Source organism: Corticium candelabrum, chromosome 14, assembly GCF_963422355.1.
Source record: "Corticium candelabrum chromosome 14, ooCorCand1.1, whole genome shotgun sequence".
In the NCBI taxonomy this organism is placed as follows: Eukaryota; Metazoa; Porifera; class Homoscleromorpha; order Homosclerophorida; family Plakinidae; genus Corticium; species Corticium candelabrum.
Window position 1 is genome coordinate 4,837,411 of NC_085098.1, and position 25,484 is coordinate 4,862,894.

The window sequence follows — 25,484 nt, forward strand, 5'->3', positions numbered from 1 at the left end:
TATTGCGCATGCGTCGATAATTTATTGTTGGTATGGAGACGTTGGTCTGAAGTCGGTCGTTCCATCGAATTCACGTCGTTTTTGTAGCTAGAATTATCAAGTAAGTTTATATATAATCAATCATTATACGAGATTTTGATTTGCCGTCTGTTGTTTTGAAGTTGTCGTTTCAAATGGCGTCAGCATCGACGTGGACGATTCCTTCTGCTCGTAAACCAACAGCGAGACATCCAGACGAACAAGTGAGATTACGAACGCGACCTGAAGCACAAGCAATAGCCGACCTGCACGTGAGAGGAACAGTTCACATGCTCTTCAGTCCGGTAACTCGCAGCCAGTCGACGCCACGCTTGACCAATCCGGCGGTCCGTAAAGATCACGTGCGCGAGAACGTCCACCGCATGAGAGAGATTCAGGCAAGAAGCCGACAGCGACAAGAGGAGGCGGCAAAACCGATGAAGGCGATGCCACAAGCCGGCGCCGGTAAATATCAACACGTTGAGTCCAAAGTTGCACAGATTATTCGACGACCGGCGTCTTCTCGACAACGCAGTTATTCTGTGAACGCGCAGTCGTTGGATGGGATTGAAGAGAGGCCGGGTAGTGCACCACCCGGTCGATCCTTGTCTGCTGCATCTGATCACATGGAAGTCAGGGGAACGAAAAAAAATTTTGTATCTGAAAATGCGCGTTCGGCGTCTAGATTTCGAATACGACGATCTCCATCAGTCGAGCAACTGGAGAAACTGAAGGATAAGAAGAAAGTCGAATTTGAATCGTATGCACGCGGGAAAGTCCCGATTTATTTGTCACAACGAAAAAAGCAATGGGTGAAAGAAGCACAGGAGAGACTGGCTAACATTCCAGATCCGTTGTGTCCTGCCGGTCACGAGCTTATGTCGAGTGAGCAGAGACTTAGTACGTTGGCCATGTTGGAACAGAATAAGATCGATCTACTGCAGCGGCTAAGGCAGTTGCCTGTCGGATCGGACACTCTGCGAAAACGGACACAAAAAGCCGAACTCGAGAACAAGCTGGTGGAGATCGACGATGCGATTAAAATTTTCTCGCGACCGAAAGTTTTTGTAAAGAAAGAAGAAGAGTAGTGAATAGATTTAGTAGTCAATGTATCGATATGCTGTACATATTGATTTGTTAGAACGGCCTGACCATCAATATACTTTGCTCATTGTAGTGCGACATTATGGATTATACAAAGTATTATGCAAAAACAAGTATACATTCGATTTTTAGCACAAACGTTGCAGCGGTGTACCTTCTCCCCCAAGAAATAGATTAGCCATTAACCTTTATAAAGTGGGATATCTTGCGAGTTCTTGTTTATAGTAAGCAACCTAGCTAAAAAGTCTAACCTTCCATTTCTCATAATCTATAATAGGTTGAGGGAAATCGCAACTGAATAGCTGAGGCTTGCATGTTAACTAGGTATACCGCTAGGTGCTCAAGATCTAGTCACATATGATTATTGTACATGAAGATAAAAAAAAAATAGCCGTCCAAATAGATCTAGATGATGCAGTTGCAAGTGACACTTTGCAGACATGGAAATGCAAAAGGACGTCACACGTTAGAGAAAACTTCTGATGAGAAATAGCAAGTCAACTTCTTCGATAATCAATTACCAAAAGTGTTGCATTTTTTAAACTTAACAGAAGCTACCTCTGTCCTTAATACCTCTGTTCTTAATGTATAGCTGTAGGTCAGTTAAAAGTTTGAGTTTCTATTAGTCTGAGCCAGTCACAGCCCAAGAGGGCATACCCCCCACAACAATCATACAGACTCAGCTCAACTGTCACACACAGCATCTGACACGAACAAATTTCCACTTTATTTTCAATCTCTCTATTGGAAAACCAGTTTCTAGCAAACACTAGTAGCTTGCGTCTAATTTAGATTGTCCCTTGTGCTCTGAGCCGGGTCCTTGTGGTAATACCTCCTCTTTCGGATTAGCAATTGCAACATTATCGGGCAGTGGTTTCTTCGGACCCGTCTTGCCGGTTGGATCCCACGGCAACATGATCTTTACCTTGATGCCCAACACACCTGTAAACAACCAACACGTCACACTACCCCAATTACAGTCAACATACCCCATATAACAATATTCCTGTTTTACACATTGTTATGTGGGTATTATTGATATAGAGGTAATGTTATCTCTGACACCTTTGCGTATATCATATACCCCGAGTTTGACTCTCTTATACTTATCTTACTTTACCACTTTAATATCAATAGATATTGCTATACAATGAAAGAGGCAAGCTTCGTAGCAGCTGTAAATATCAAAATAGGGTACAGTGAAACCTCGCTAATCCAAATTATCTTCGGCGCCCTGCCTTGCATATCCGGATCCTATCAGGCCACCTGATCCAGGTTGCTGCCATAAGCAGTTACCTAGTTTTCACCAAATGCACATCTCTGACTATTTTAAATCCTGACTGGCACATTATTTAGAAGTATGTTAGTCGTTGCAGCTGTAAGATGTACGTAGAAACATACATGCGCCAATGGTCTGGATGTCCAAGGCATGGTCTGGACCCCAAGGCTACATTAATCCAAACAATCTTCATTACTCCAAACAGGGCTTGGCACGAGGCTGTTCAGATTAGCGAGGTCTACTGCAATATTGTTATAAAATATTGGCATAAAGGTAAATATTTGTATTCTCAGGTATCAGTGTGAAGGCTGGTTTACATTATGACGCTGACAACGCTTGAAAGGACACTAGCAAGAACCCCGGCGAAGATTCTAAGTAGGTGTCAAATGCTGACACTGTACCATTTACAATACCATTTGATGAACGTCAGCGACAAGCTACTAGGCTTATCCTTGCAGATCACATCTGTGTCCTCCTGTCAGGCTGTGACTTGGACATTGGAGTTGAACTTGAATCGACTTGAACTTAATATCGATATAGAAGTTATCGTTATACGAGTATGTTCACTGTACAGATTCTATAAATGCATAGTCAAAGTCTAAGTTTACAGAACACATGCATTCGAATTAACTACGGTAATAATACAAATGCAACCAAAATGATACAAAATATGTATTCCCGAGATGATTTGGTATACCCTAGCCCTTATGGTACTACCGACCCATATGTTGCCCAAATCTAAACACCATAACTCCGGAACTCCGTATTAGCATCACGTGTCACAGCAACCGACCGCCCATAATCACAAAAAAATCTCTAGAAATTCGTAGAAAGAACTCACAGAAAACAAAACTCACACCTCTCTAACCTTTAATCAATACGCATCCACTTAACATATTATATAACTAAACCAATCGAATCGCACACCTGCTGTGGCATGACGCGCCGTCATTCTGGTCAAAAACGCACAACAACCGTTGACATCCAAGTTCTCGCACTTCAAACACGTTGCTGATTTACCCTAGCAGTTAATTAAACCACATAAAAACCCAGCTCAAGCTGAGGCACAGACGCCTCATTCACACTTGAAAACATGGCTCTTGCAGAGGAACATGATGCAATATATAGCCTACGTTTTGACCTCGTCAGAGGCCAGACATGATTGGATCAGGGAGTACATCACAGTTTCAAAACTCATAAAACTGTGCTTCCGGGAAAATTAGTTTCATAATCCTACGTCATTAGATAACGACGTCAGAGTCACCTATCGCACATGATCAGCATTTAGCGCATGTTGTCTCTGAGGTAGGTTTGCTCCAGACGCCGAAAGAAACGCACCCTTGCATAGTTCAATGCATTGTACAGTTTCTAAGACTTCGAGAAAACGTTACTGTATGCCACTACTTGGATTCGTCGCTGCTTTCACTGCCGTTAAGATTACATGTGGGTGACATCTGTTCCGCGAAAGTGATGTAGACGGCCTATCTCAACTAAAGAGTAACTTTTCATGAGCATATTACAAGATCGTTCTATTCGTGAGTGTCTTGACTCCTGCGTCATACCAAACTAACTTCACTGTATGTTCTTACAGAGTAATTCCTAACTTAAATCTATACCTAGTAGTAATAGCCCAAATAAATAGTTACATACGCTGCATTAATAACTATAATCACAAATCTATTGAGAAATCAAGGTACCTTGCCGAAGCACGATGTGTCTGACGGCTTGGTCCACGTAATCGGTGCGGGGTTGTCCACTGTGGATCATTAGACCGTCCACAAACTTCATGGACTTTGCTCGTTGTCCTCGAAGCTTTCCAGAGACGATAATCTCGCAACCACGTGCACCACTCTCCATTACAAATCGCAACACACCATAGCAAGCTCTACAAAACAAAAAGATATCAACATACAGACACGCCTTCAAGCCCACATATTTCTTAGTTATTAACTACCTACCTAATTAAAGTCTGTGTTTGTTTGTTTGCTTGTTTGTTTCTGTGTTTGTGTGTGTGTGTGTGTGTGTGTGTGCGTGTGTATGTGGTGTGTGTGCGTGTGTGTGTGTGTGTGTGTGTGTGTGTGTGTGTGTGTGATGTCACAAGACCGTGCTGAAAGCCTAACGACCAAAGTCTAGTCTAGGGATCCATTCGCTCACCTTCTGACTGCCAATCCTCCCAGCAGCTTGTATCTCAGCGATTCACACTGAGCTATGGCACACAAACCACGTGTCGCAACCTTCTCCGCGTACAGCTCCACCGTTCCTTCCGGAAAGCTAAATCGCTTCTGAACGACGGCGGTCAGCTCCCGGATTCGTCGACCTTTCTCTCCCAAGACGTTTTGCGTGCGAGTTGCGAGGATTATAATTTCTGTCCTAGTTGGCGTGACTCGTACCTCCACACCGCTGTATCCATCCTCCGCCAGCTCGCGCATAAGGAAAGTATTCAGTTCTGCCTTGAACACGCCGTCAGCAACAAACTACGAACACAAATCCACGAATATCACATCAATCCGTCATCACAACGGCAAGTAACTGCTTCTATACAATTACTGAAAGGCCCTTCTTTCTGCAAACAGTTGAAGAATACACATAAACGCGCTCACCTTTCTTTTCTTGCTAATAATCGTAGCCATGCTGAACACCTACGGACGATATGACGCATGCGCAATGTCTATAGCAAAGCCTCCAAACTGAAACTCGAGTTCTTCTACTGTACATTGGATTAGGTATCTGATACATCATTTGTTGTAATTGTTTTTTAATGCTTTAAATTTAGATAATTATTTTGTGGGATATTCACGATTTGGAATGTCACATTTCGACGAAAAGGCTGGAGTTGTGACTGCGAACACACCGTGGGGCAGTTGGAGCCAGACTATAGAAGAAGTCGTCATCAACGTGCCTGTTGAAAAGGGACTTCGAAGCAGAGACGTCAAGTGCGACATCAAACCCAACGCAATCTCTCTGTCTGTACGAGGGAAGGAAATATTCAAAGTAGGACTTACCAACTGTCCAAGTTGAAATTAATAGAAATTAATCGGTTGGCTTATTGGTATATATAGGGTCACCTGTATGGCACTATTCTGACAACAGAAAGTGTCTGGACCCTAGGTATGGAGACATTAGAATAAATACTGTGTGTAGTTGTTCTCGGTGTGGCAACGAAATAATTAGGTTAGATCGGAAATGAGAGAGGCATGTATTTGTGCATGGAAAATGTAGACATCCAATGAAATGTAGTGTTCTGTACATTCTTGTTCATACATGCTGTGAACTCTCGGAATGCAATGCCAGTGATTACTTTTCCACATTGATGGAACTGCTTGTTGCTTGAGCAAATTAGGAATACAGACTATACTGTAGGGTGGAGCTTCGTGACTAGTGAAGCTAAATGAATATTGTGCAATAGTTTACGCATTATTTTACAAGGACATTATGTAGTATTGGCCAGAGATAACTAGAGTGTCTAGTGAAGTTTTCTCTGTCTGTTTCTAATGAGATGGGATCCGTTTTCAGTTTGTGTGTTTATGCCATAGACCCTAATAAGTCATGCCATGAATTAATTAGCATCATGCGTGTCTGTACTGTACCTGTTTTATATATGTTCAGTCGCCCTACAATATGAAATGCCTATTAAGAAGGCAGTGCAGTGGTGTTGCACAATAGGGGCCTGGGTGGGTCCTTTCCTCACTATTAGTAGGCGTGGCCTTTATAATGTTAGCATAGTTTTATAAATATTATAATCCTAGGTGCTGTCCTCATACTTTTGGAGGCCCGCTGATGCCATTGGCCAGTGAGTTAGGTGAGAAAGAGCCAGCTCCAACTAATCTGTTCTGAGTAAGTGAAGCTAATTTTTAGTAAGTCAATTAACATACAGAGTGAAACACAGTGTTTGAAAAGTGGTCACCAAGCTGTCATTTGATGACTAACTGAGTTCATGTGACAACCTATTATTCCAGCGAGGTTGCCATCCTGACCACTAAAGTCACTCCAGTTATGGTGGACCCAATAAATTATTGTTTCTATCCTGTAGAGTAGAATAGTGAAATTACTCAGGTCAGAGTGAGAGTGACATCTCTGAAGTCCTGAGATTTCGTCTACTTGCCAGAACAATCAGTATCACTATTTGATATCAATGAAATGTAAAAGTCTTGAACTCCTTGATGACTAAATATTTTGTGAGGTTGCCAAAATTACGACTACGTCACCCATGAAATTTTGAACACTGCAAACACATTTAGCATATCATCATTAACAGTCGCTAATTTAGTCATGCTGCATATAAAATTCAATATATGCAAGATAACATCATAGAATGAGGTCTATATCTTTACTTCCAGATGAGATATTGCAACCATTTACTATATAGTTATTAATCAGGTGATGACATCACAAAGTGCTATTGACTCTGCTTTACTATTTAGAAGACCAACAACTCGTGCGAGTGGCTCTCGTGAAATCAAACCGAGAGGCGAAGAACTGCTGGAAGTCACTACTGAAAGAGCAGTTTGAAATGGATCCGTGGACACTAATGCAGACGGAGAAGAAAATGGCTTTGGAAAAATTCCAGCGGCAGGTGAGCTATGATGGCATGCTACACATCAAATCACTGTATAGTGACTGTGTTTGTCTTATGCAGCATCCTGGGTTCGACTTTAGTGGAGCTGACATATCGGGTAACTACGTTGACGGTGGCGCTCCCGACATATAACACTCTGTTTTCAATCAACAGTCAGTCAATGTATAAAAATCCTCAAAATGCGTTAATATTAATGAAACATAGTTTTTAAATTGAGTTATCTCTCTACGATTCGTGATTCATGTCTAGTTGGTCCACGTACTTTGCTCTTGTTTTTGGTTCGATTTCCGGCCCCGCTTTGTATCGTGACCCGTATTCTTTTGTACTGTTACGTAGTTGGATATAAGGTCATCCATCTTGGGACCCTGCAAAGGCAGCTCGAATCGTTAAGAAATAATTTTTGCGTCGTAGTGTGGAATGTGTACATACGAGTGTTGTTTCACAGAGAAACTGAAAGCCCGCACCGCTTCGGGTCATGTCACCCGTACTGAAGTGGAAATAGTTGTTACCGCTGCTCCAATTCATTATGTCCGGATAGGGAATCGATTTCAGCAGATCCTGTCAAACATCATTGAAAAAAATTGGGTGTAGAAATAGTCTTTCCTAACCTTCGTGTCCGGCGCTAATAGATGAACACCTTTGGCATTGATTGCCACAATGACAAGTGAAGGCATTTGTCGAAGAAGAGATTGCTAGGTGAAAATGGCATGCAAGTCAGTAGATGATTTACAACAGCACGATTCCTCGTTCTTACTTGAACAGGAAAGAAGGCCGATCCGAAGGTCCGGAACTGTGCGATCGAGCGGAGAAACTCGGTCTGTGCCTGTGCTTTGGTCATGGTCGCTGGCAATTTGCCGAATTCTTCTCGAATATGCTAGACAGTTGTTACTCAATGTATAGCACCATATACGTGTTAATCGAAGTTATTCAGTGTTCTAACTTTTTTCCAATCAATGATCTTCATTTGAGCGATGAACGTTGTGGGAACAAGCTGTGTGAGAGCAGTCCTGTCGATCAACGATTGTGTGGTTGCAGACAAAGTTAATGGGATCGTTTGTACTTACTCGAATGCAGAAAAGACTGTCATCGAGCGGCCGTAGTTGATCAAGTAGAGAAGTGCTGCGATTTTGGGGCACTGAGTAATTGAGCATTTGTGATACCCTTGGAGGTACTTTGGAAGCTCCTGTTCACACGTACTATCAAGACTGGTACAGGCAGTCATAATAGAGTTGTGTAGAGACGTTTGTTTTGCTGGGTTTGCTCTCGTCTTGCAGTGTCTACTGTATCTGTGCCGTGTGTGTGCCATGTGTGTGTGTGTGTGTGTGTGTGTGTGTGTGTGTGTGTGTGTGTGTGTGTGTGTGTGTGTGTGTGTGTGTGTGCCATGTGTGTGTGTGTGTGTGTGTGTGTGTGTGTGTGTGTGTGTGTGTGTGTACGTGCGTGCACATGCGTGCATGGCAACTGTCTGTTGATGCATTTGCATCTGTCTTTCTGTTTTGAAGATTCTCTTCGAGCATTGACGTATCCATCTGTATCGTTCTGTCAGTGTTTTAGTATACTCCATAGGTAACCGCTTTTGCATGATTTTTGTCTCCATTTCTCAGTTTACCAACCACTGGCTTGTACTGTCAGTTCAATGACGGTCATAAGCAAAATTTATAGGATAATTGTCTTTCTCATGTATTGTTCTGATGTCCAACCTCTTTGTTTGTCTCTGTCTGTCCTTCTCCTGTTTTGCCTTATTACTGTAAAACCAGAAATTTCGGTGGCATAAAATTTTTGGTGTACCTCCTGAAAATTTCGTTTTTGTAGTTATGTGTTTTTGGTAAATCTTCTTGAAGTTCGAGACTCCTGGCTGGATGCACAGTACACTAGAACTACATTTACTGTACTGCATTTATTTTTTGCTAGCGCTCCAACTGTGGCATTTAAACTAGGGCAGCGTTTATACAAGGGCATTGTTTATTTGTTAAAGGCTCTCTGTCCGTGTTCTAGGAGTGTCATGCTGTAGGTTTGACACATTTTCAAGAGAATAACGTTTAACTTACTGGTACTGTACACACATTTCACAATTTGAGACCGTCATGTAATGAAACGGTATCCGAGTAGTCTAATGAAACGTTTGCCTCACGTATGCCTCCTGAGAAGTCCTACAATTTTTCCTTCACAATACGAGCAATAGATGAAATGTGGCGTTTGTTCAAGGGCGGCGTTTATATTTCATGTGTACTATCAGCTGTGGCGTTTAAACGAGGGCGGCATTTAATCAAAAATACGGTACACAGTTGCACAACACAATAGTAGGTGTGCATGTGCATTACGTAGTACGTACTAGTAATCACAAGCTTGACACTATGTATACAAATTTAGGTAGAGATTTAATTTAGGTACTTTATAGGCCATACTGAAATTACCGAAAATACATTGCCACCGAAAATTTCTTGCTTTACAGTAGCCGTATAGGTTTGTCTCTTCATCTGGCTGTCTGCGTACCCATCGTCGTGTTATGTGTCGGTTCTGTTCGTGCATTTTGTGTACAGGCACAAATATTTACTATGTTTTGTGTGACTAACCTGATGAAAGTGAAATAACTGGTCGACTAGTGGCTCCTTTCCAATACGGGTCGAAAACCAGAGTTTCTTGACCATGACAAGTTGATATGCAGAGTCGACTGACCCTTCAACTAGTCAAGCAGCAGACAAAGACACATTTAGGCTACAACCGAGGAACAACGTTAGACCCTCAAGGCCAACCCTTTCCTTCTTGCTCAGCAGCAAACTGACGGAGATAGTCGAGCAAGAATGGGTTGCCGGGTATCGCATGTGCTGTAGTGACAAACGTTTGTCCATTAGACACTATCACTGAACGTTGTTAACCTCACCGTCGTCGCCGAGCTGCATCACAACGTCGAAGCACTGAGGCTGCTGTACCTTGAGATCTGATGTTATGCATTTCACCATTTCGCGAACTTTTGTTCGTGAACCAGTGAATGCAGTCTGACACAGCAGAGATTAACTACAATGGTATCCTTCAAAAGCATTAAGTACCTTCTGGCTTCCATTGGGAAAGCTGATTTTATGATAGCAGCGTGTGTTTCCAATCTGAATGGCTAAGACCTCCACCAAATGTGGCGGGTACTGTCTGCTTTCTCCCGACCTGGGACAGAAACCGAATTGACTACCAACGTCGTGTATGGTCGTTTAGTCTCGAAGCAGTTTGACTCACTTTACTGTTGCGTTCAGCCTTCGTTGGCATTCTCTAGCGACCGGTGAATGCTGGACGTGGGAAAGAAAGAATATGCCGATTTCTTGCCAAAGCGTTTTGCTACTTACAAAGCATGGTCGTAAAACATTACGATGTATAGTATGGACGTGCATCTCACCTGCATGGAAAGAGACCCGTGCAGAGCCACATGAGTTCCCATGCCCTCGTTTCACTGTTCCTGTATTAGCACAAGACGTAAATGAGTGTACAAGCTAGCGCAAGCACGAATGTTGAGTGACTTGTTTTCGTTGTGTGTCAACTGTTTCACCAGCTGGCAGTAAGTTTCATCGTGAAGTTCCTCCTTCAAGGCATTTCTCTTAGTCTACGAATGTTTGTATATGTATGACTCGGTTGTTATACTTACATATTTGATGGGCGACAAAAATAGGTCGTCTGTCAGTTCTGTGCCTTCTGCGGCCTTCCTTGTTGGGTAGTCTCCACAGAATTGAAGAATAAGTGGGATGAGTCAAGAAATGGATGCGATTGTAGGTGGCAGGAAGGATAGAAACAGAAGCAAGAGTGAGACAGAGAATAGACAGAAGGCAGACCAGCGAAACTGACGATGCATGTGCATAGGTAGGTAGGATATCAAGGAACATCTCGACTGCCTTCAGTCCTACCTCTGTTGGCCGGCCGTCTTTCTTGACAAGAGATTTCATCAGTGGAGTTTTGATTGGTTCCTATATCCCAGAAAGACGTGTTGTTGTGCACGAGGAAAAAACACACTTGGACACATGTCTGTTACCTTGGAATACATCCATACTGGCCTCATCATTTTACTTGCTTTGCTTTTTGTCTTCTTGTGGATTTCTATATAAAAGTGCTCTCGAGAGAATTCCTCCAATGTGTGCAGCATGGCCACCGTTATGGGTTTCGATACTTCCTGTTGACCCATTTTTCGTGTCACTTTCCTTTGGAAGCCACCGCTCGAAGTCTTCCTTTGGGCCTCTAACAAAAGATTCTGTGCCGTTTCTGACGGTAGTTTGGCAAATAATGCCTAAAATATCTTATCGTTACCAAGTGATAGACACATGCAGTTGGTTGTGTGCTTACAGTTGTCTGTTTATCTGGTTTGTCTACGGTGGCTAGCACGTAGATGCTGTCGATGGGGAACTCTCCTTGTTCTCTGGTTCTTGCACAGCTACATCTCAACCAGCGCTGCGACTGGACGTCGAGAAACGGTTTCTCGAGTATGATGAGATCACCCTTGGTGACTTTGAGTGCTCGTTCTATTACAACAGAGTAAAGCTAGTGAATTATTGTTATCGGTGAGTAAATGCCTGTGCCTGCTCACCACTCTCTATGGTATCTCTAAGTGCTATCCCGTATCGTGAACGGTCACTGAGACCGTCCAGGAAATTATTGACCAGTTGGCATATTTCGGATGCTTGAGGTGACCGGAATTGCCATTCACCTTTACTCAATGAAACCACAACGAACTCATTACGAGGCGTACCCTTATGACTGCAGTAAAAGATAATGATTTAGTAGACATCGAGAAAATTTTGAGACTATTTTGTCGTCAACCTGCGCTCAACTCGAACGATTTCTTGGTAGGCGCACTCAACTATGACCGACTGGTCTTGCCGTACAAGTGACACACCGTCGGCATTGATGGCCAAACGAATGTTTTCTCTGCTCTGGCTGGCCGGACCGCTTTGCTCTTGAACCGGGTAAATCCGAGAAAACTTGAGACGCCATCTAGACCGTGCAAACGCCACCAACTCCTTTTTCACATCCGCTGAAGGAATCTTTTTGTGAACGTACGTTGCCTATACAGAGATGTATTGCAGTAGGAATGTACAGATAAATGATAAGTATAGGCTACAAGAATAAAATTAGTTGTTTGATAGGAGTTGTATGCTCAAACATTCGTGCGCGTTTTATTTTTATGTTTTACTAGATTCTGAACTCGTTCTTTGCATGGGCTATATTAGCAGGTGACAAGTTACAACTATACATGTATCTGTGGGCATTCTTCCTTATTGTTGGTGCTATGTCACACACAGGAATACCTGGTGTAATATACTAGACCCAAGAGAAAAGCTGTAAACCCACCCCCACCCCACCCACCCACCCCCACCGACTAACATATGATGGTCTTTTCATTCATTCGATAGCTATAACTGGATGGTCTCTATCATTCTCAGAAATAGAGCTACTAGCAAAGTCTCCAATTGATTTATTTATAATCTGTGAAGAGTCTCTGCAGCTAACACCGTTGAGTGATTCTACTTCCCTGATGGAGCTAAAAATGATGAATTTATAGAGCATCCAAGAACTGATGCCACATAATGAATGACCTCATTTGAGACTTCAACAATGATGATTTTAAAGTGAAGTTTTATTTCTCACCATATCAATTGTATCTGCTGCACTTTTACTGGCAACTGTACTGAGCCCTAGCAGTATGAAGAGAGTAGCACAATGGCAACACACGTCACGGTCTGTAGATATCTGACTCTCTTTGAGCGTGTTTGGTGGCCGATCAACAGCCTTCTTTTACGCTGTTCTGGGGTCTCTTCCTGTTGTGCTTGCGTGGCGTGCTCCCTGTTGGCTGACAGCCTTCCATCACGTTTTCTGGTGTCTCTTGGTTCCTCAAGGGTTTCTGTCTCTTGACAACAGATGTGCGACGGCCTAGGGCAGTCGCCTTCTTTTGTGGCATCTCAATGGAAGAAATACTAAAGCTGGAGACTGACGCCACCCTGCCTATGTTCTTACCCATGCCGAGTTACACCGGTACCCCAATTTCAGCTTCATGGGGTGATCCGGTATAACCGGCTATCATCTTATATATACAATTAAACATTGTCAATTTTAGTAGTATAGATTATTAGTATCAACTTTTATGCGCAGCAATGTACCCATTAAATTGAACCTCATTCCATACAACCATCCAACATTCCTCAAAGTCGTATCCAAACAAACTCATTCATGTACCAAGAAGTATTACAAATGCATAAGTTTTAAAATTTATAATTTAATCTCACAAAGAAAAGCGGTTACCGGCCAAAAATTGGTGTGTGCGCGTGCTCCTGTCAAACAACTAAATTTTAAGCCTGCTTGAAGTCTGTTGTTCCACAATATGTGCCGTTCAGCTGAGCGGCAACAAGCAGCACACCACTCATCATAAATGAACGGAACGATAACTTTGCGAACAATGCTGCGCAGCATGCAAAGCGGCAAGCTTCAAATGTGAGGCTAGTGTTCTATCTCTGCCGAAAACCGCACCCTCCGTTGAACTTGGCGCAATCACAATTTAGCAGCAAATCACGTGGTTAAGTTTATCCGGGTACTGTAAACACCATGGCTCTGCAGCCAGACGAAGGACACAGTTGCAACAATGTTATTTGCGAACAGAGACTGCAGCGCGGCAACACGTTCGCGCGGATGACGTCGGCAGCCAGGGGTTTACCGCGCCGCGTCGCTGTAGTGACGGCACATACATAGTGAACCATGACTTACTAACTTCAAAGAGACCGCCTCGTCGGAGGCGGCATCTTTTAATGTTGACACGGACGCTGACGCTGGGGTTGGCTTTATTCCAACGTCAACGTCAGCGTCAGTCATATTCTAAACAAGGCTTTATTCTTGCGTCTGAGCAACGGGTTTTCGGCTTACCTTCGAATGTTTGGTTTTGACCATGCCAGCCCATTTCTTGACAGGCATCTCGTTCAGAGCGGTCGTCGGCAGAAAATCGTCGATACTGCCGTGCAGACGTTTGGTAGTGAGGCCTGTTCCGTGTTGTATGTAGTACTGGTAAGCTAGTATTCCGGCCAGCTCTTCCTGCTGCATAAGTCAGAGAATTATAAGGCAACATATACGATATACCCTCTGACTAGAGCAGTCAATGCCTGCCGCGTCGTTTCTGAATGTCATCAGCAGGAGAGACACCCATGCAAACGACGCGGTAGCGATCGACTGGCTCGTGTCTGTGATTTCCTACATTTTCGCAGGGGTATTCTCCTGATTTGAGGCCTCGAATGACTTGGTGGTATATGAGGTCGGTTGCTACCGGATCGGTGGCCGTGTCGTGCCACGGTACGAAAATTTCCTTGCAGAGTAGCAGTTTCCACGGATGCCGCTGCAGCTGTGTTTCGATGCTCCCTGCTTCTTGTAGTCGTGCGAATTGTTCACAAGGAGATATGGCGTCCATGATGTGGTAATGCGTGCAACCCAAGTTGTAAACCTGCAGTGATACCGCGCATGAGGCTCCGACCGGCGTACATGGGTAAACATTGATAGTAAAAAGACAGACAAGAAAGGAAGACGGATTGCTAGACGAGTGGACGGGAAGAAATAAATATATAGTGACCTTTCCGAATGCTGAACAGTAGATTGAGAACCCAAATGTGTCGTTCAGGTTGAGTTTGTCGGCAATTAATTTGCACAGCTCGCCAGCCGTTGTGGCGGGGTCGATTAAGACGGATTTGACGTGACCGTCCATGAGAGAGACGGGAACTTTGCACAGTTCTCCTGATTTGGCAGCCTATAGTTAATAACGGCACAACACACTCGTTACACACGCGCACACACACACACACGCGCACACACACACACACACACACACACACACACACACACACACACACACACACACAAAGTAATCCGGTACTCTCCAAGCGTCAATAGTCAATATTTCGAATAGCATAATACCTGCAGTTCTACAAAGCTGGGAGGCCAGTAGCGATTTCCTTTCTCCTGCGTTCGCTTCATACGTTCCTCGCAGAATGGAGCGTAGCCACGCGGTCCCGAGCGGATGAAGTTAACGAGATACGGAGACAACTACAAAAGCGAAACAATCAGCACGTTTCATGGAAACAGCACTGGAACAAAGTATGCGTAGACTTACTCGAGAGGAAGGAAGAAAACAACCGAGGCAAAGACACATAATAATCCAACCCAGTGCCTTGCTTGAAGGATTCGAGTTGTTAATGAGCTGTTTGCAGATGATACTGTATATTTCGTCTCTACAGAGAGCAAGCACGCATGCGACGTTGTTGCAAACAAGTGATTACATGATAAACGACTGTTAGTATATACGGGTTACCTCAAGGTGGGATATAAGATGCCATAACCAACGATATAGTGAAGTTTGTCCAGTTGACTGAGCTGATAAGCTGGCAACAAGAACTGCGTCCCTCTTAACTGATGAAATCGGATCTGGCCAAGTATTGTAGCAGCCTCCTTCATTAACATCAACCACTTTATGTTAGACAATTCGGCAATGAAAATTTCATTGGCGGCCAACTGTTCGACTGGAACCCAATCCAAGTCCCACACGTTCCCATGATTGTCTAATATTAACTATTATGGCTAACGTAGGTACTGTACAAGTAAAGCTGGGTTCACAATATGTTCCGCTCACCTCCACGACGCGGCGCGGCAAACCACTGGTGACCGCGTTTTGCCGCGCCGTAGTCGTTCGTCTTGCGGTGTCTCTTGTCTGGTTTGCGAGACTTAGGCAATTGCCCGTATAACAAGTGTGACCACCTGATTTCATGCTATTTTATGATTGGTTCAACTTTAGCTAAAGCGTCATCATAAATTAGCGAATTGCGGGAAAGGACAACGGCAGGACTTAAACCGGTTCCAGTCAGTGAGGCTCCGAATAGTGACACAACGTTCGCCATTCTCTTACTGTTTCTTGTTGTGGTCTTCTCTTTGATTCTGGGCGGTCGCCCATAAGCTGCATGATGCAGACGTAGAGGTGTGAAGCAGCCTAAACGAACATACAGACAGTACGGTGTTTAGTGCGTTTTCAAATGGCTAGGTGTTGTCCTCTACCTTTTTCTGCGTTTCGTCTCTTATGTAGAGAAGGCTTCGCGGTGGTGGCTTCCGTACAAAGCCGTTACACGTCGACGGATGCTGGAAGTAGGTTGCCATGAACTTACTGAATTTGTATTTCATTTTCTCCTCTTCCTGAAATCACATGTTAACGTTACTTTGACCGTATGTCTAACTAGCGGTACTTTGCAGTTGTAGTACCGCGTACCATGCTGATATAGTACGTACATGTACTACGGGGTACCTTTTAACATTATCTCACTACACAGTGAGTAGGAAGGAGTACGTAGTAGCCAATAAAAATCACAATTTTGATAAGGTTGCTGATTTTCCCATCTTTACTATTATTTGCAAAAACGCTCAGAACTGATGCAAATCATGAGGCAAGCAACAGCTCAAGTGTTCGTGTTGTGTTGTTGTGCTGGAAACGTTTCTATTAGTAAATCGTTTAGCCGTTCAATTACCTTGCTAGGTTTTACTGCGACTTCCAATTCTTCGGTTTCGTCTTCGGTTTCGTTGACGTCCAAAGTGAGTCCCTCTACTGGTGACAGGTTTAGCGATGCCTCCAGGGCTCCAGGCAAAGGCGAAAAGAGAGTAGAGCTTCCAGCAAGAAGAGCATCTACAACACGCTTCTGTAGTTGAGGTGTTGCAAACCCAAACGCCTGAATAGAGTTGTACACAAAACAGTAAAGTTAATACCGAAGTTTTCAGAAATAGTGTATTTTGATGCCTTTTCTTCTCCTATGAAGGCAGTAGAGTAGTTTCTTTCTGCTACTCTCTGACGATTCGTTTCTTCTTTGAGCGCTTTTTCCTCCTCCTCTTCGCGTTGTCTTACTGCACGTTCCTCTTCTTCACGTTGCCGCTTTTCGTCTTCTCGTTTCTGAAGCTCCTTTTCCTCTGCCTCTTTCTTCCTCCGTTCTTCTACTGCGGCTTGTTCAGCTAGCAGTTCTAGTTCACGGCGAGCTCTTTCAGCGGCTTCTCTCTCCTGCATTTGTGAGAAGTAACTTTCAATTGTGCAGCAGATTGTCACTCTGTGTTTGTCTAATTGTATTTGCCTGTCTGCCTGCCTTTTTGTTGTATATATACATACATACATACATATATATATATATATATATATATATATATATATATATAAACTGCTCCTCATCAATGTGTGTGCTGTGTTATACCATACACGTTATTCCGTCTGTTATAAGTAACATATATACAACCTCTTGTTCTCTCTTCAGTCTCTGCTCCCTGAGTAGCCTTTCTCTTTCTATACCAGCCTCAGCGCACAGACGGTGATACTGCATACCAACACATCCATTTCAGACCTTTATTACCAAATTGTCTTGGTAAGTATGAATTGTAAACACGAACCGTTTTTCTGGCCAGACACTGTCTAACTAGACACTGTATCCGAATAGCGGCCTCATGTCTCATATTGATCTCTCTTCTCACTAGAAACCCTCGCGAACGAGACTGCACTGCGATTAGTTTTCTCCGAATGCTCAAATACCGTTTGCGCTGACGCCGTTGACGGACGATGGCTTGAAGACGTCGAAATCCGATCTTCATCTATACAACAAACGGTGTTAGCAATCATGTGTACATACATACACTCAACTATACAAATGGACAAAATGTGCACGCTTATTATTCCACCTTTATGTAGCGTTTTCTCGTTAGTAATGATCTCCATTTTCTCTGTAAGACGATGATTGCCGCCCGAACTCTTGCCAGGTATCGCTTGAAGATCCAGAAGCGGACTGCCTTTTGAATTTTCACCGCGCTCGTCTCGATTATGAGAGCTCTAGCTCTTTCTAGCATCACATTTTCTGTCTCCTGCAGTAAATCGAGTCTTCAAATGTGGGCATACAGTGTACCGACATTAACTTAATAACCTGAAGGTCGTAATCATGCACTCCGTCCGTTTGCCATGTTGTCATTTTGTTGGGTTGTTGGTCTAATTGTAAGTCCGTCTACGTGTTCATCTGTAGTTCTATATATGTCTGACGATTCAATCCTAGTTTGTTTCTTATTATTCTGAATGTTGAGCTGTCGTTCTTCTTTGTTTTAGTCTGTCTGCCTGCGTACTGTATCAACGTGTAGTGAACTGGACAACGCGCGTTAAGATATAGATATAGATATAGATATCAAGTTCTGTGAAACCGGAGAGTGTTACTATTTGTTCTGAAGGCAGTAACTGTTGAGTGTGTTATTTCACTCATTACTTGTTTATACGTTGTGTTAGGGATTACAAAAAATTCAGTTTGTATTTAGTTTTTTGTTTCATACTTACAGCGAACTTTCTAGCTGTCCTTTCCTTCATTCAAACTCTTTGTCTTCCTATGTTTATTTCTCTCCATTTATCTGTCTCCTACCATTCGTCCGTTCTTGTTTAAGTTAGCTAGTCATGAAGTATAATCGTACCTTGATGAACATTTTTGTTCGTCCAGCCTGCCAGTCCTTGTCTCCTAGCAGCACTCGTCCCATCTTGCAAGCCAGTGTATACGAGTCCGTGCCCTGTGACTTGGCCACCAGGTCGGGAAGCAAGATGCGGTACCGATCAATAAAATGACGGAAAGGCAATCGAATCGGATAACCAAGAATACGAATCTTTACCGTCTCCATCATTCCCGAGTACCGCAACTGCTGGAGACACAATTTCCGATCAAATAACTAGACACATGAGACAGTCCATCACATGCGAGCATATCCTATCATGTGACATAGTATCATAGCAAACCATGGGCTTTTGCAAAATGTTGGGTTTGATGCAGCGGACAAAGAATGGCTCACAACTACTGAGGATGGTCATCAATTCTGCCAGTGACTGCTTGAACTGTGTTGCCAGCGTTGGTGGTTTTTTTAACGTCTGAATGACAAGACACGACTCACGACTCACGGACAGCATGCACACACTGATACATCCTTATTCACTTTAATATAGGACATTAATTTATTTATTTTGTCATTTATATGTGCTAGTGATGCTCGATGTACTTACCATGCCCCTTAGGTCTTCTTCAAAGAGCTTCTGCAAAAATCGCGATTGGCTCAAATTCAGTAGACGAATCAAGTCCTTACTGAAGGTATCCCTATTCTTTTCCAGAAAACCTGGATTTATTTATCAATGAATAACAGAGTAATTAGGCATATTAGATCTATTCTGTACAGACAAACCTGTTGAGTCATACGTGACAGGCCCGGCAAAATGCTGGATGCCAAATTTTGAGCTATTTGGACGAGGACAAATAAAGTATGAATGTTGGCCGTGAGTTTTGCTTAGTTTTTCCAGCAAAGACGTGTCGCTTCCCTAATTACACCAAAATCATATTGATGTTGATATTCACTGATTACACGTTCAATGATAGCAGATTCTTACTTTCGGGAAGCGACTCTCTTCATCAACGAGTGCTAGAATATTCATTGGTCTCATGGCCAACAAGTCAAGCACAATCTGGTTGTCAACAAATTGTATTCGAGACCAGTTTATCTTTTCTGTCTCATACTCTGACTGTCAATGCAAAAAAAGCACGAGTGAGTGCCCATTCGTATTTGCTTTGCACTTGTGTGTAAGACCTGTTCCAATGCGAAAATGTGGCGTAGAAAGAACTGATGCAGTTTCTCGTTAGTGTAGTTGACACACATTTGCTCAAAACTGTAATTCACGAACATTTGAAACGATGAAACGATGTCGCAAAACGACGACTCCGCACTCACTAGTTCCCCAGATCGGAATTTTCGAAGCCAAAAATGTCAAGCACTCCCAGTGACAGTCGCTTGTCACTCTTCAAACGCAGTTTCTATTATAATGAGAAGACAAGTTAGTTATAAATGTGTCTGTGTCATTATTTGGTTACTTCTGGTCGATAAATGCTCCAATTTATCTTATCAGTGATCCACTGAAAGAGTCGAGAATAGAGGCCCTTGGCAAAGGCATCGCGTACGTCTTCTGCTTGTTTCATGCTTAGTGGAGACACGCTTGTGTCTTTGTGAGCAGACGTTGATCTGTAGGTAAACCATTGTTTCAGACCAGCTTCGTCAACCTATAACCATCGTGATAATGCACTTTGGAATACTGAAGACTGCGATGGTACGTATACGAGAACCTCAAGTAGGCTGGCTGCGACGGTGCACGTATCGTGACTGATGATCTCAGAGGCATCGAGACCTCTAATTTCAAGAGCTGAAGACCAAAATATGTATTTCACTGTGTCTGTATATCTTTGTGCGTGCGTGCGTGCGTGCGTACCTCGAAAACGCAAGTTCCCAATGTGCAGAATGGCGGCAAGTAGCTTCATAATACTCTCCATCTCATCTTCTTTGAACATCAAGACCTAGACGATTACTTAATAGAGTACAAGCAATCTGACACTCTAGTCAAGTACAGACTGATGACCAACTTTCATAGCTCTACATATTCCTTGCCACTCTTCCTGAGTGTGCAGAGATGCTAGAGGCGGACAACTGCCCTGCACAGAAAGGACAGTTGTCATCAACACTTTTATGTCTCTTTGTTTCCAAGTATGCAGTCTAGTACACACACACACACACACACACACACACACACACACACACACACACACACACACACACACACACACACACACACACACACACACACACACACACACACACACACACACACACACACACACACACACACACATACACACACTACAGTGCATACCTCTGTTAGATATACATACTCTTCTACTTGACGAACTAATCGCAATGCCGTCAGATCTTCCTCTCTCAGTCCAGCCAGCATACAATAGAAAATGTGGTAGTTCAGCTCGTTTTCATTCTGAGAGACGACACGCGACTTTTCCAACAGATACTGCTCGATCCTGGCACCTTGGATTGCACCGAACTCATCGAAATGGATGTCGATGTATTTGCCGAATCTGCTCGAATTGTAGTTACGCACAGTCTTAGAATTTCCAAACGCTATAATAGAAATTGTATGTTAATCAATAATGGTTGGACAACGACACACATCATAATATTTAACATACCGTATTTCTTCGATTAAACGCAGCGGCGTTAACATTTACTTTTAGCCAGGGCTCCAACTGCAGCGTTTGAACGGGGGCGTTTATTCGAGAACGACGTTTATTTGAGGGCGGCATTTATATTATTAATATTAATTACTCTCAGCTGCGGCGTTTAATTAAAGTTATCTGTCAGCTGTAGCGTTTATTTGAGGGCGGCGTTTACAGTTATCTGTACTCTCAACCGTGGCGTTTATTTGAGGACGGCGTCTATAGTTATCTGTACTCTCAGCTGCGGCGCTTAAACAAGGGAGGCGTTTATTTGATGACGGCGTTTAATGGAAGAATTACTGTACACGTACCTTCTAGTATTGGGTTTGCATCTAGAATCTGCTGTTCAATCCAAGAATGCTGGCCGCTTTGAGCCGCAAGGAACTGCAGTATTAGTTTTGTGGACTCTGTTTTTCCTGCTCCACTCTCTCCACTACTCACGTCGATAAATTAAAATGTAATTAAATATTTCTAACGTCTCTGTTGTGGATACCTTGTGATTATGCATTGATTTGATTGGCTCTTCACCATCTTTGAGTGGGCAACATTGGCAGTGGCGTAAATGTGTGGAGGATGGTCGCGGAGCTTCGCGTCGCGATACTTTCGGACGTGATCCATGCCGTAGATTGACATTCGTTTGTTGGGATTCATTGCTACCAGGATGGTACCGGTGTAGGTCTAGCATGAGAGAACAGAGTCTGATCGTGACATATGGAAGGTTGATGTGTGAATATGAAAATTGACACGCACGCACGCACACACAAACAAATAAACAAATAGACAAATAAACAAGTAAACAAACACAAAAAATAGACAAGCAAACAAATAAATAAACAAAAAATAAACAAATAGACGAATTAAAAATTAAAAACGAATAAACAAAAATAAACAAATAAATAAACAAACAAATAAACACAAACAAGTAAACAAACAAACAAATAAATAACAATTTAACAAACAAATACAAATAGCCAAATAGACCAATAAACTAACAAACAATCAAATGAACAATAGCAAAAAGAAATAAACAATCAAATGACCAAATAGACCAATAGACAAACAAACAAACAAATAAACAAATACAAATGGACAAATAGACCAAAAGAAATAAGAACAATCAAATGAACAAATAGACCAATAGACAAACAAATAAACAAATAGACAAGCAAATAAATACACAAATAAACAAATACATAAATAAACAAACACACAAAGAAACAAACAAGCAAGCATGCGCACTCAAGCATATGCACACGTACAAATGGCAAACACTTGGCAAACATTTTGTTTTATGGTGTATAATACTGTAGACATACCTAAGCATGCAGACATCGCATCTACACAGTATCTTTGACTAATTGGTAAGGTATACAACTACACCTTCACTGTACTGTACACGTACGTAGATCTCATCTCTCACAAAGCGAACCCTCAAGTTACGTATTATCCCAGCCTCATGTACATCATGAAGATCGATCTGAACAAAGTAACCAAGTCCCCAATTATTTTTCCCAACAAAATCGAGACAGTGACCGTACCATGTCGTCCACTCCTTCGACGCTGTTCTGATGCATCGATTTCAACCTCGTCTCAACATCAATAATTGGAAGAGATACATCCTAAAATATTAGGGTTGTGATTGCACTACCATGTCTCGACTATTAGTCCACACCCATTAATTGATAAGACCTTACCTCGCCCTCTTCTGTTCTAAACACGATACCGTCCGTTGTAACCGTCTTTACTTGTGCACCGACAGGAATGTCGAATTCTCCGTTCTGTGCTGGATCGTACCACACATATTCGCCAGGTAGTGGAACGACAGTCTGTACCATCAAGGCAGAAGCGATGTGAAACGATAATTAGAGTTGTACTACTTGTTATCAAGCGTAATATACAAATTCAAACGGTGTCTGAAACTTACTCTGGACATTGTTTGCAAACCGCCCACTCTCCCTGGGCTCCGCCCCTATTTTGTTGTCCACGCGCGTTTGCGCATGCGTCGGTGCCAGAATGCACGTGCATGTCGCAGAAAACCAACACCACAAAAGAGATCTAAGAATAAGTGCAGCAGCACGGCACTAGTGGCCAATGTCACGTACGACACCAAACACTGCATGCAGGTATATATAAATTAAATCAAAATAAATAAATATAAAATACATAAATTTTCGTACAACAAAAGCCGCTATACAATTAATTTCTTTCTACAAGGGCCTGTTATGACAACAATTGGGAAAATTGATTTCTAGCATTAGCAATTCCGCCCCATGCACTACAGTAGGATCGTTTCTTGTACGATTTTCAGTGGTTATACCGCCTAGGGTGGTTCCTCATTATTTTCAATTAAATTCTCAAAGAATAGAGTACTTCGATACATCTGCACAATTTACCTTTCTCAACCTCAGACTCTGTGTGCTCATTCTGTCTTGGGTATCTGTTCGCACTAACTTGCAATTGTTGACAGTAACAGTGTAGGCAGTTCTCATACATTACGTAACGTTAAGCTGCTAGGATTTCACCTTATGCACGTGGCAACTCGAAAAACTCCTAAGCGCCGTCATTTTAGCTAACAGTTTCTTTTTACAGTCTCGTCTAGTGACGTCTGCACCATTCTAACCCAGGAAACGGACGTGAACACATTCAGGAACCGTCACGTTAACCACATGATCCACAGTAATTCACAAACAAAATGAGAAACCGACGGAAAACCAGATTTCCAGGCTCGACCACGTGCTCATGCAAATTACACTAGGCTATGTCACCAGGTGAGTATTCCGCGCTAGCAGCATTACACTAAAGCCCAGTTCACAGTACGACGCTGACGCTGGAATAGATCTAGAAATGAATCCTATTCCAGCGTCAGCGTCAATACTGTGAACCGGGCTTACGTTTGTACACTTGCCAGACGAGAAACCTCGCACTCTGGCTCTAATTAGCTGCTGTCAGATTCTCGTAATTTGACAACTTCGCCGGTAGCAACGACGCGTTCGCAGCTGAAGAGTCAGCTTCTCGGTCGATCCTCTTGTCGAGATAGTTGCCTTGCGAAACAACGTTGCCGACGACTGATCGTAAGCAAGTGTCATCCTATCTCCGGGCGAACTCGACCGGTCTACGCTCGCTTTCCAAGTCTTGACATGTGGAAGCTCTACAACATGTTTGTCTGGATTGCCATTACAGCCTCGCTGATTCTCGGTGAGTACCTAGCATTCCAACAGTAAATAAGAGCAGCCTAGATTTTGCTTGGTTAATTATGCAGTACTTGAAACTGACCCAGTGGCGGCTACGAGAGGTACGACCCTACACAACGTAGTGGATCATCGCCTGTCACCGAAAGACGTGCTAGATTTGGTAGCGAGTCCTTTGAATCGCCACAAAATTGGAGATCAGATCAAGCCAGTGTCGTCATCGGACCACACCACACACTCTCAGCAGTTTCAGAAAGACGGTACTTCTCTTGATCTAATAATCGAACGTCCACTGAAGGCAAAAATCAAGCAGCAGTACAAGCAAATCTTGGCCCATTGCGAATTCAACGAATCCTCAAACGAGCACAACAATATTCAAGCTCAAACAACTTCTAATCGGATTCCTCCCCGGCAAAAGAAAGATGTCGCCAGTGTAGCATCAACAGCAGCGCTGCGACGTAACTTCATTCTATGGCTAGGTGTCAATTCTTACCTTGACACCGCAAGTAAACATGAGCTCCAAGCACTTGGCAAACTCCTAACCCAAATTGACGTTCGAAAAACTCTTCCAGATCTCACATCGAAGAAACATAGAGATGTACTAACAAGGTTTTCCTCTCAAGGCAATCGCACAAGGAAGGCCAATTTGAAATCCTTGACCAGACGAGTTAAATTGTCAAAACAACTAGACAAGATGGTCTCCAACCTAGCAACTCTGCGAACGGTAAGTCAAATTGTCAACGCAAAGCTAGACAAGACCAGTCTACAACCGCAGCTCAACGACCGACCAGAACTCCGAATAACTCGTCATGGAATTACAATTGTATGCGGCAAACGGCAGAGGGAAACAGCGAAAAGCGCCAAGAAACTACGTGGTCTGAAACGCAACGGGAAGGCTATTCAGCAAACCGTTTCCGTCCGCTCTAACAACGCAAACGAACACCTCAAAGACGTCGCACACGACAAACCTAGAATCCAGGACACAGAAACGACAACTTCGGTTATTGCATCACAGCCTGCTACTAAAGACAAGATTGAGAAAACGTCAGCCGTCAACGCCACGCGTGTACAACACGTTGGCTTTTCTACGATTCTGAATACCGCAAATACCGCAACTTCGAGTCTACTCTCCGCTCCAATAGTACTAACAGTTCTCAGTCACGTGATCATAAGATTAGAGTAGCTGGACAGATAGACACAACAATAAATCGTAGCATGGCATATACACACTCCGA

At 43.1% G+C, this 25,484-nt stretch overlaps 5 protein-coding genes across 6 annotated transcripts; 3 read left to right on the top strand and 2 right to left on the bottom strand.

Moving 5' to 3' along the window:
* Positions 1–3: 3 nt before the first annotated feature.
* Positions 4–1,247, top strand: LOC134189686 (enkurin domain-containing protein 1-like). Its single transcript, XM_062658040.1, has 2 exons — positions 4–100; positions 162–1,247. Exon 2 carries the CDS (start codon positions 174–176, stop codon positions 1,104–1,106), a length of 933 nt encoding a protein of 310 aa, XP_062514024.1. The 5' UTR covers positions 4–100; positions 162–173; the 3' UTR covers positions 1,107–1,247.
* Positions 1,248–1,827: 580 nt separating this feature from the next.
* LOC134189453 (small ribosomal subunit protein uS3-like) lies at positions 1,828–5,071 on the bottom strand. The gene is made up of 4 exons (XM_062657728.1): positions 5,002–5,071; positions 4,556–4,875; positions 4,099–4,286; positions 1,828–2,064 (listed from the first exon to the last, which is right to left on the bottom strand). The coding sequence occupies exons 1-4, from the start codon at positions 5,029–5,031 to the stop codon at positions 1,892–1,894; spliced, it is 711 nt and encodes a 236-aa protein (XP_062513712.1). The 5' UTR covers positions 5,032–5,071; the 3' UTR covers positions 1,828–1,891.
* Positions 5,062–7,251, top strand: LOC134189454 (nudC domain-containing protein 2-like). The gene is made up of 5 exons (XM_062657729.1): positions 5,062–5,124; positions 5,175–5,392; positions 5,461–5,509; positions 6,823–6,974; positions 7,038–7,251. The coding sequence occupies exons 2-5, from the start codon at positions 5,207–5,209 to the stop codon at positions 7,107–7,109; spliced, it is 459 nt and encodes a 152-aa protein (XP_062513713.1). The 5' UTR covers positions 5,062–5,124; positions 5,175–5,206; the 3' UTR covers positions 7,110–7,251.
* LOC134189450 (unconventional myosin-VIIa-like) lies at positions 7,204–25,294 on the bottom strand. 2 transcript variants are annotated; one of them, XM_062657724.1, is made up of 51 exons: positions 25,218–25,281; positions 22,986–23,116; positions 22,756–22,887; positions 22,600–22,680; positions 22,464–22,538; positions 21,555–21,739; positions 21,373–21,494; positions 20,707–20,966; positions 20,420–20,488; positions 20,269–20,353; positions 20,126–20,202; positions 19,877–20,062; positions 19,737–19,819; positions 19,596–19,674; positions 19,399–19,530; positions 19,197–19,329; positions 19,021–19,130; positions 18,760–18,888; positions 18,444–18,692; positions 17,676–17,855; positions 17,391–17,588; positions 17,240–17,317; positions 16,756–17,010; positions 16,490–16,687; positions 16,026–16,160; positions 15,880–15,960; positions 15,289–15,425; positions 15,091–15,208; positions 14,895–15,023; positions 14,554–14,727; positions 14,185–14,427; positions 13,860–14,027; positions 11,766–12,010; positions 11,533–11,702; positions 11,292–11,467; positions 10,984–11,235; positions 10,828–10,918; positions 10,603–10,694; positions 10,478–10,539; positions 10,357–10,416; positions 10,200–10,298; positions 10,022–10,130; positions 9,856–9,970; positions 9,728–9,799; positions 9,548–9,657; positions 8,042–8,160; positions 7,918–7,984; positions 7,732–7,851; positions 7,586–7,669; positions 7,407–7,535; positions 7,204–7,342 (listed from the first exon to the last, which is right to left on the bottom strand). In XM_062657724.1, exons 2-51 carry the CDS (start codon positions 22,992–22,994, stop codon positions 7,223–7,225), a joined length of 6,582 nt encoding a protein of 2,193 aa, XP_062513708.1. In that variant the 5' UTR covers positions 22,995–23,116; positions 25,218–25,281; the 3' UTR covers positions 7,204–7,222. The 2 variants fall into 2 exon arrangements, with proteins under 2 accessions (XP_062513708.1, XP_062513709.1); XM_062657725.1 differs by lacking the exon at positions 22,986–23,116 and having other exon boundaries at positions 25,218–25,294.
* LOC134190327 (uncharacterized) lies at positions 24,199–25,475 on the top strand. The gene is made up of 2 exons (XM_062658781.1): positions 24,199–24,256; positions 24,321–25,475. The coding sequence occupies exons 1-2, from the start codon at positions 24,199–24,201 to the stop codon at positions 25,430–25,432; spliced, it is 1,170 nt and encodes a 389-aa protein (XP_062514765.1). The 3' UTR covers positions 25,433–25,475.
* Positions 25,476–25,484: the final 9 nt, after the last annotated feature.

Bases quoted from the DNA above. Each gene is read 5' to 3' on its own strand.
- LOC134190327 (XM_062658781.1), top strand. From the start codon at position 24,199: ATGTGGAAGCTCTACAACATGTTTGTCTGGATTGCCATTACAGCCTCG. The intron at 24,257-24,320 runs GTGAGTACCTAG...TTAATTATGCAG, and splicing joins TACAGCCTCGCTGATTCTCG to TACTTGAAACTGACCCAGTG.
- LOC134189450 (XM_062657724.1), bottom strand. The intron at 10,540-10,602 runs GTAAGTATAACA...AATGCCTTGAAG, and splicing joins TTTTGTCGCCCATCAAATAT to GAGGAACTTCACGATGAAAC. The intron at 9,658-9,727 runs GTTGGCCTTGAG...CTGCTTGACTAG, and splicing joins TGCTGAGCAAGAAGGAAAGG to TTGAAGGGTCAGTCGACTCT.
- LOC134189453 (XM_062657728.1), bottom strand. From the start codon at position 5,031: ATGGCTACGATTATTAGCAAGAAAAGAAAG. The intron at 4,876-5,001 runs GTGAGCGCGTTT...TTGTGTTCGTAG, and splicing joins TTATTAGCAAGAAAAGAAAG to TTTGTTGCTGACGGCGTGTT. The intron at 2,065-4,098 runs GTACCTTGATTT...GGTTGTTTACAG, and splicing joins ACACATCGTGCTTCGGCAAG to GTGTGTTGGGCATCAAGGTA.
- LOC134189686 (XM_062658040.1), top strand. From the start codon at position 174: ATGGCGTCAGCATCGACGTGGACGATTCCTTCTGCTCGTAAACCAACA.
- LOC134189454 (XM_062657729.1), top strand. From the start codon at position 5,207: ATGTCACATTTCGACGAAAAGGCTGGAGTTGTGACTGCGAACACACCG. The intron at 5,393-5,460 runs GTAGGACTTACC...TGGTATATATAG, and splicing joins GAGGGAAGGAAATATTCAAA to GGTCACCTGTATGGCACTAT. The intron at 6,975-7,037 runs GTGAGCTATGAT...TGTCTTATGCAG, and splicing joins TGGAAAAATTCCAGCGGCAG to CATCCTGGGTTCGACTTTAG.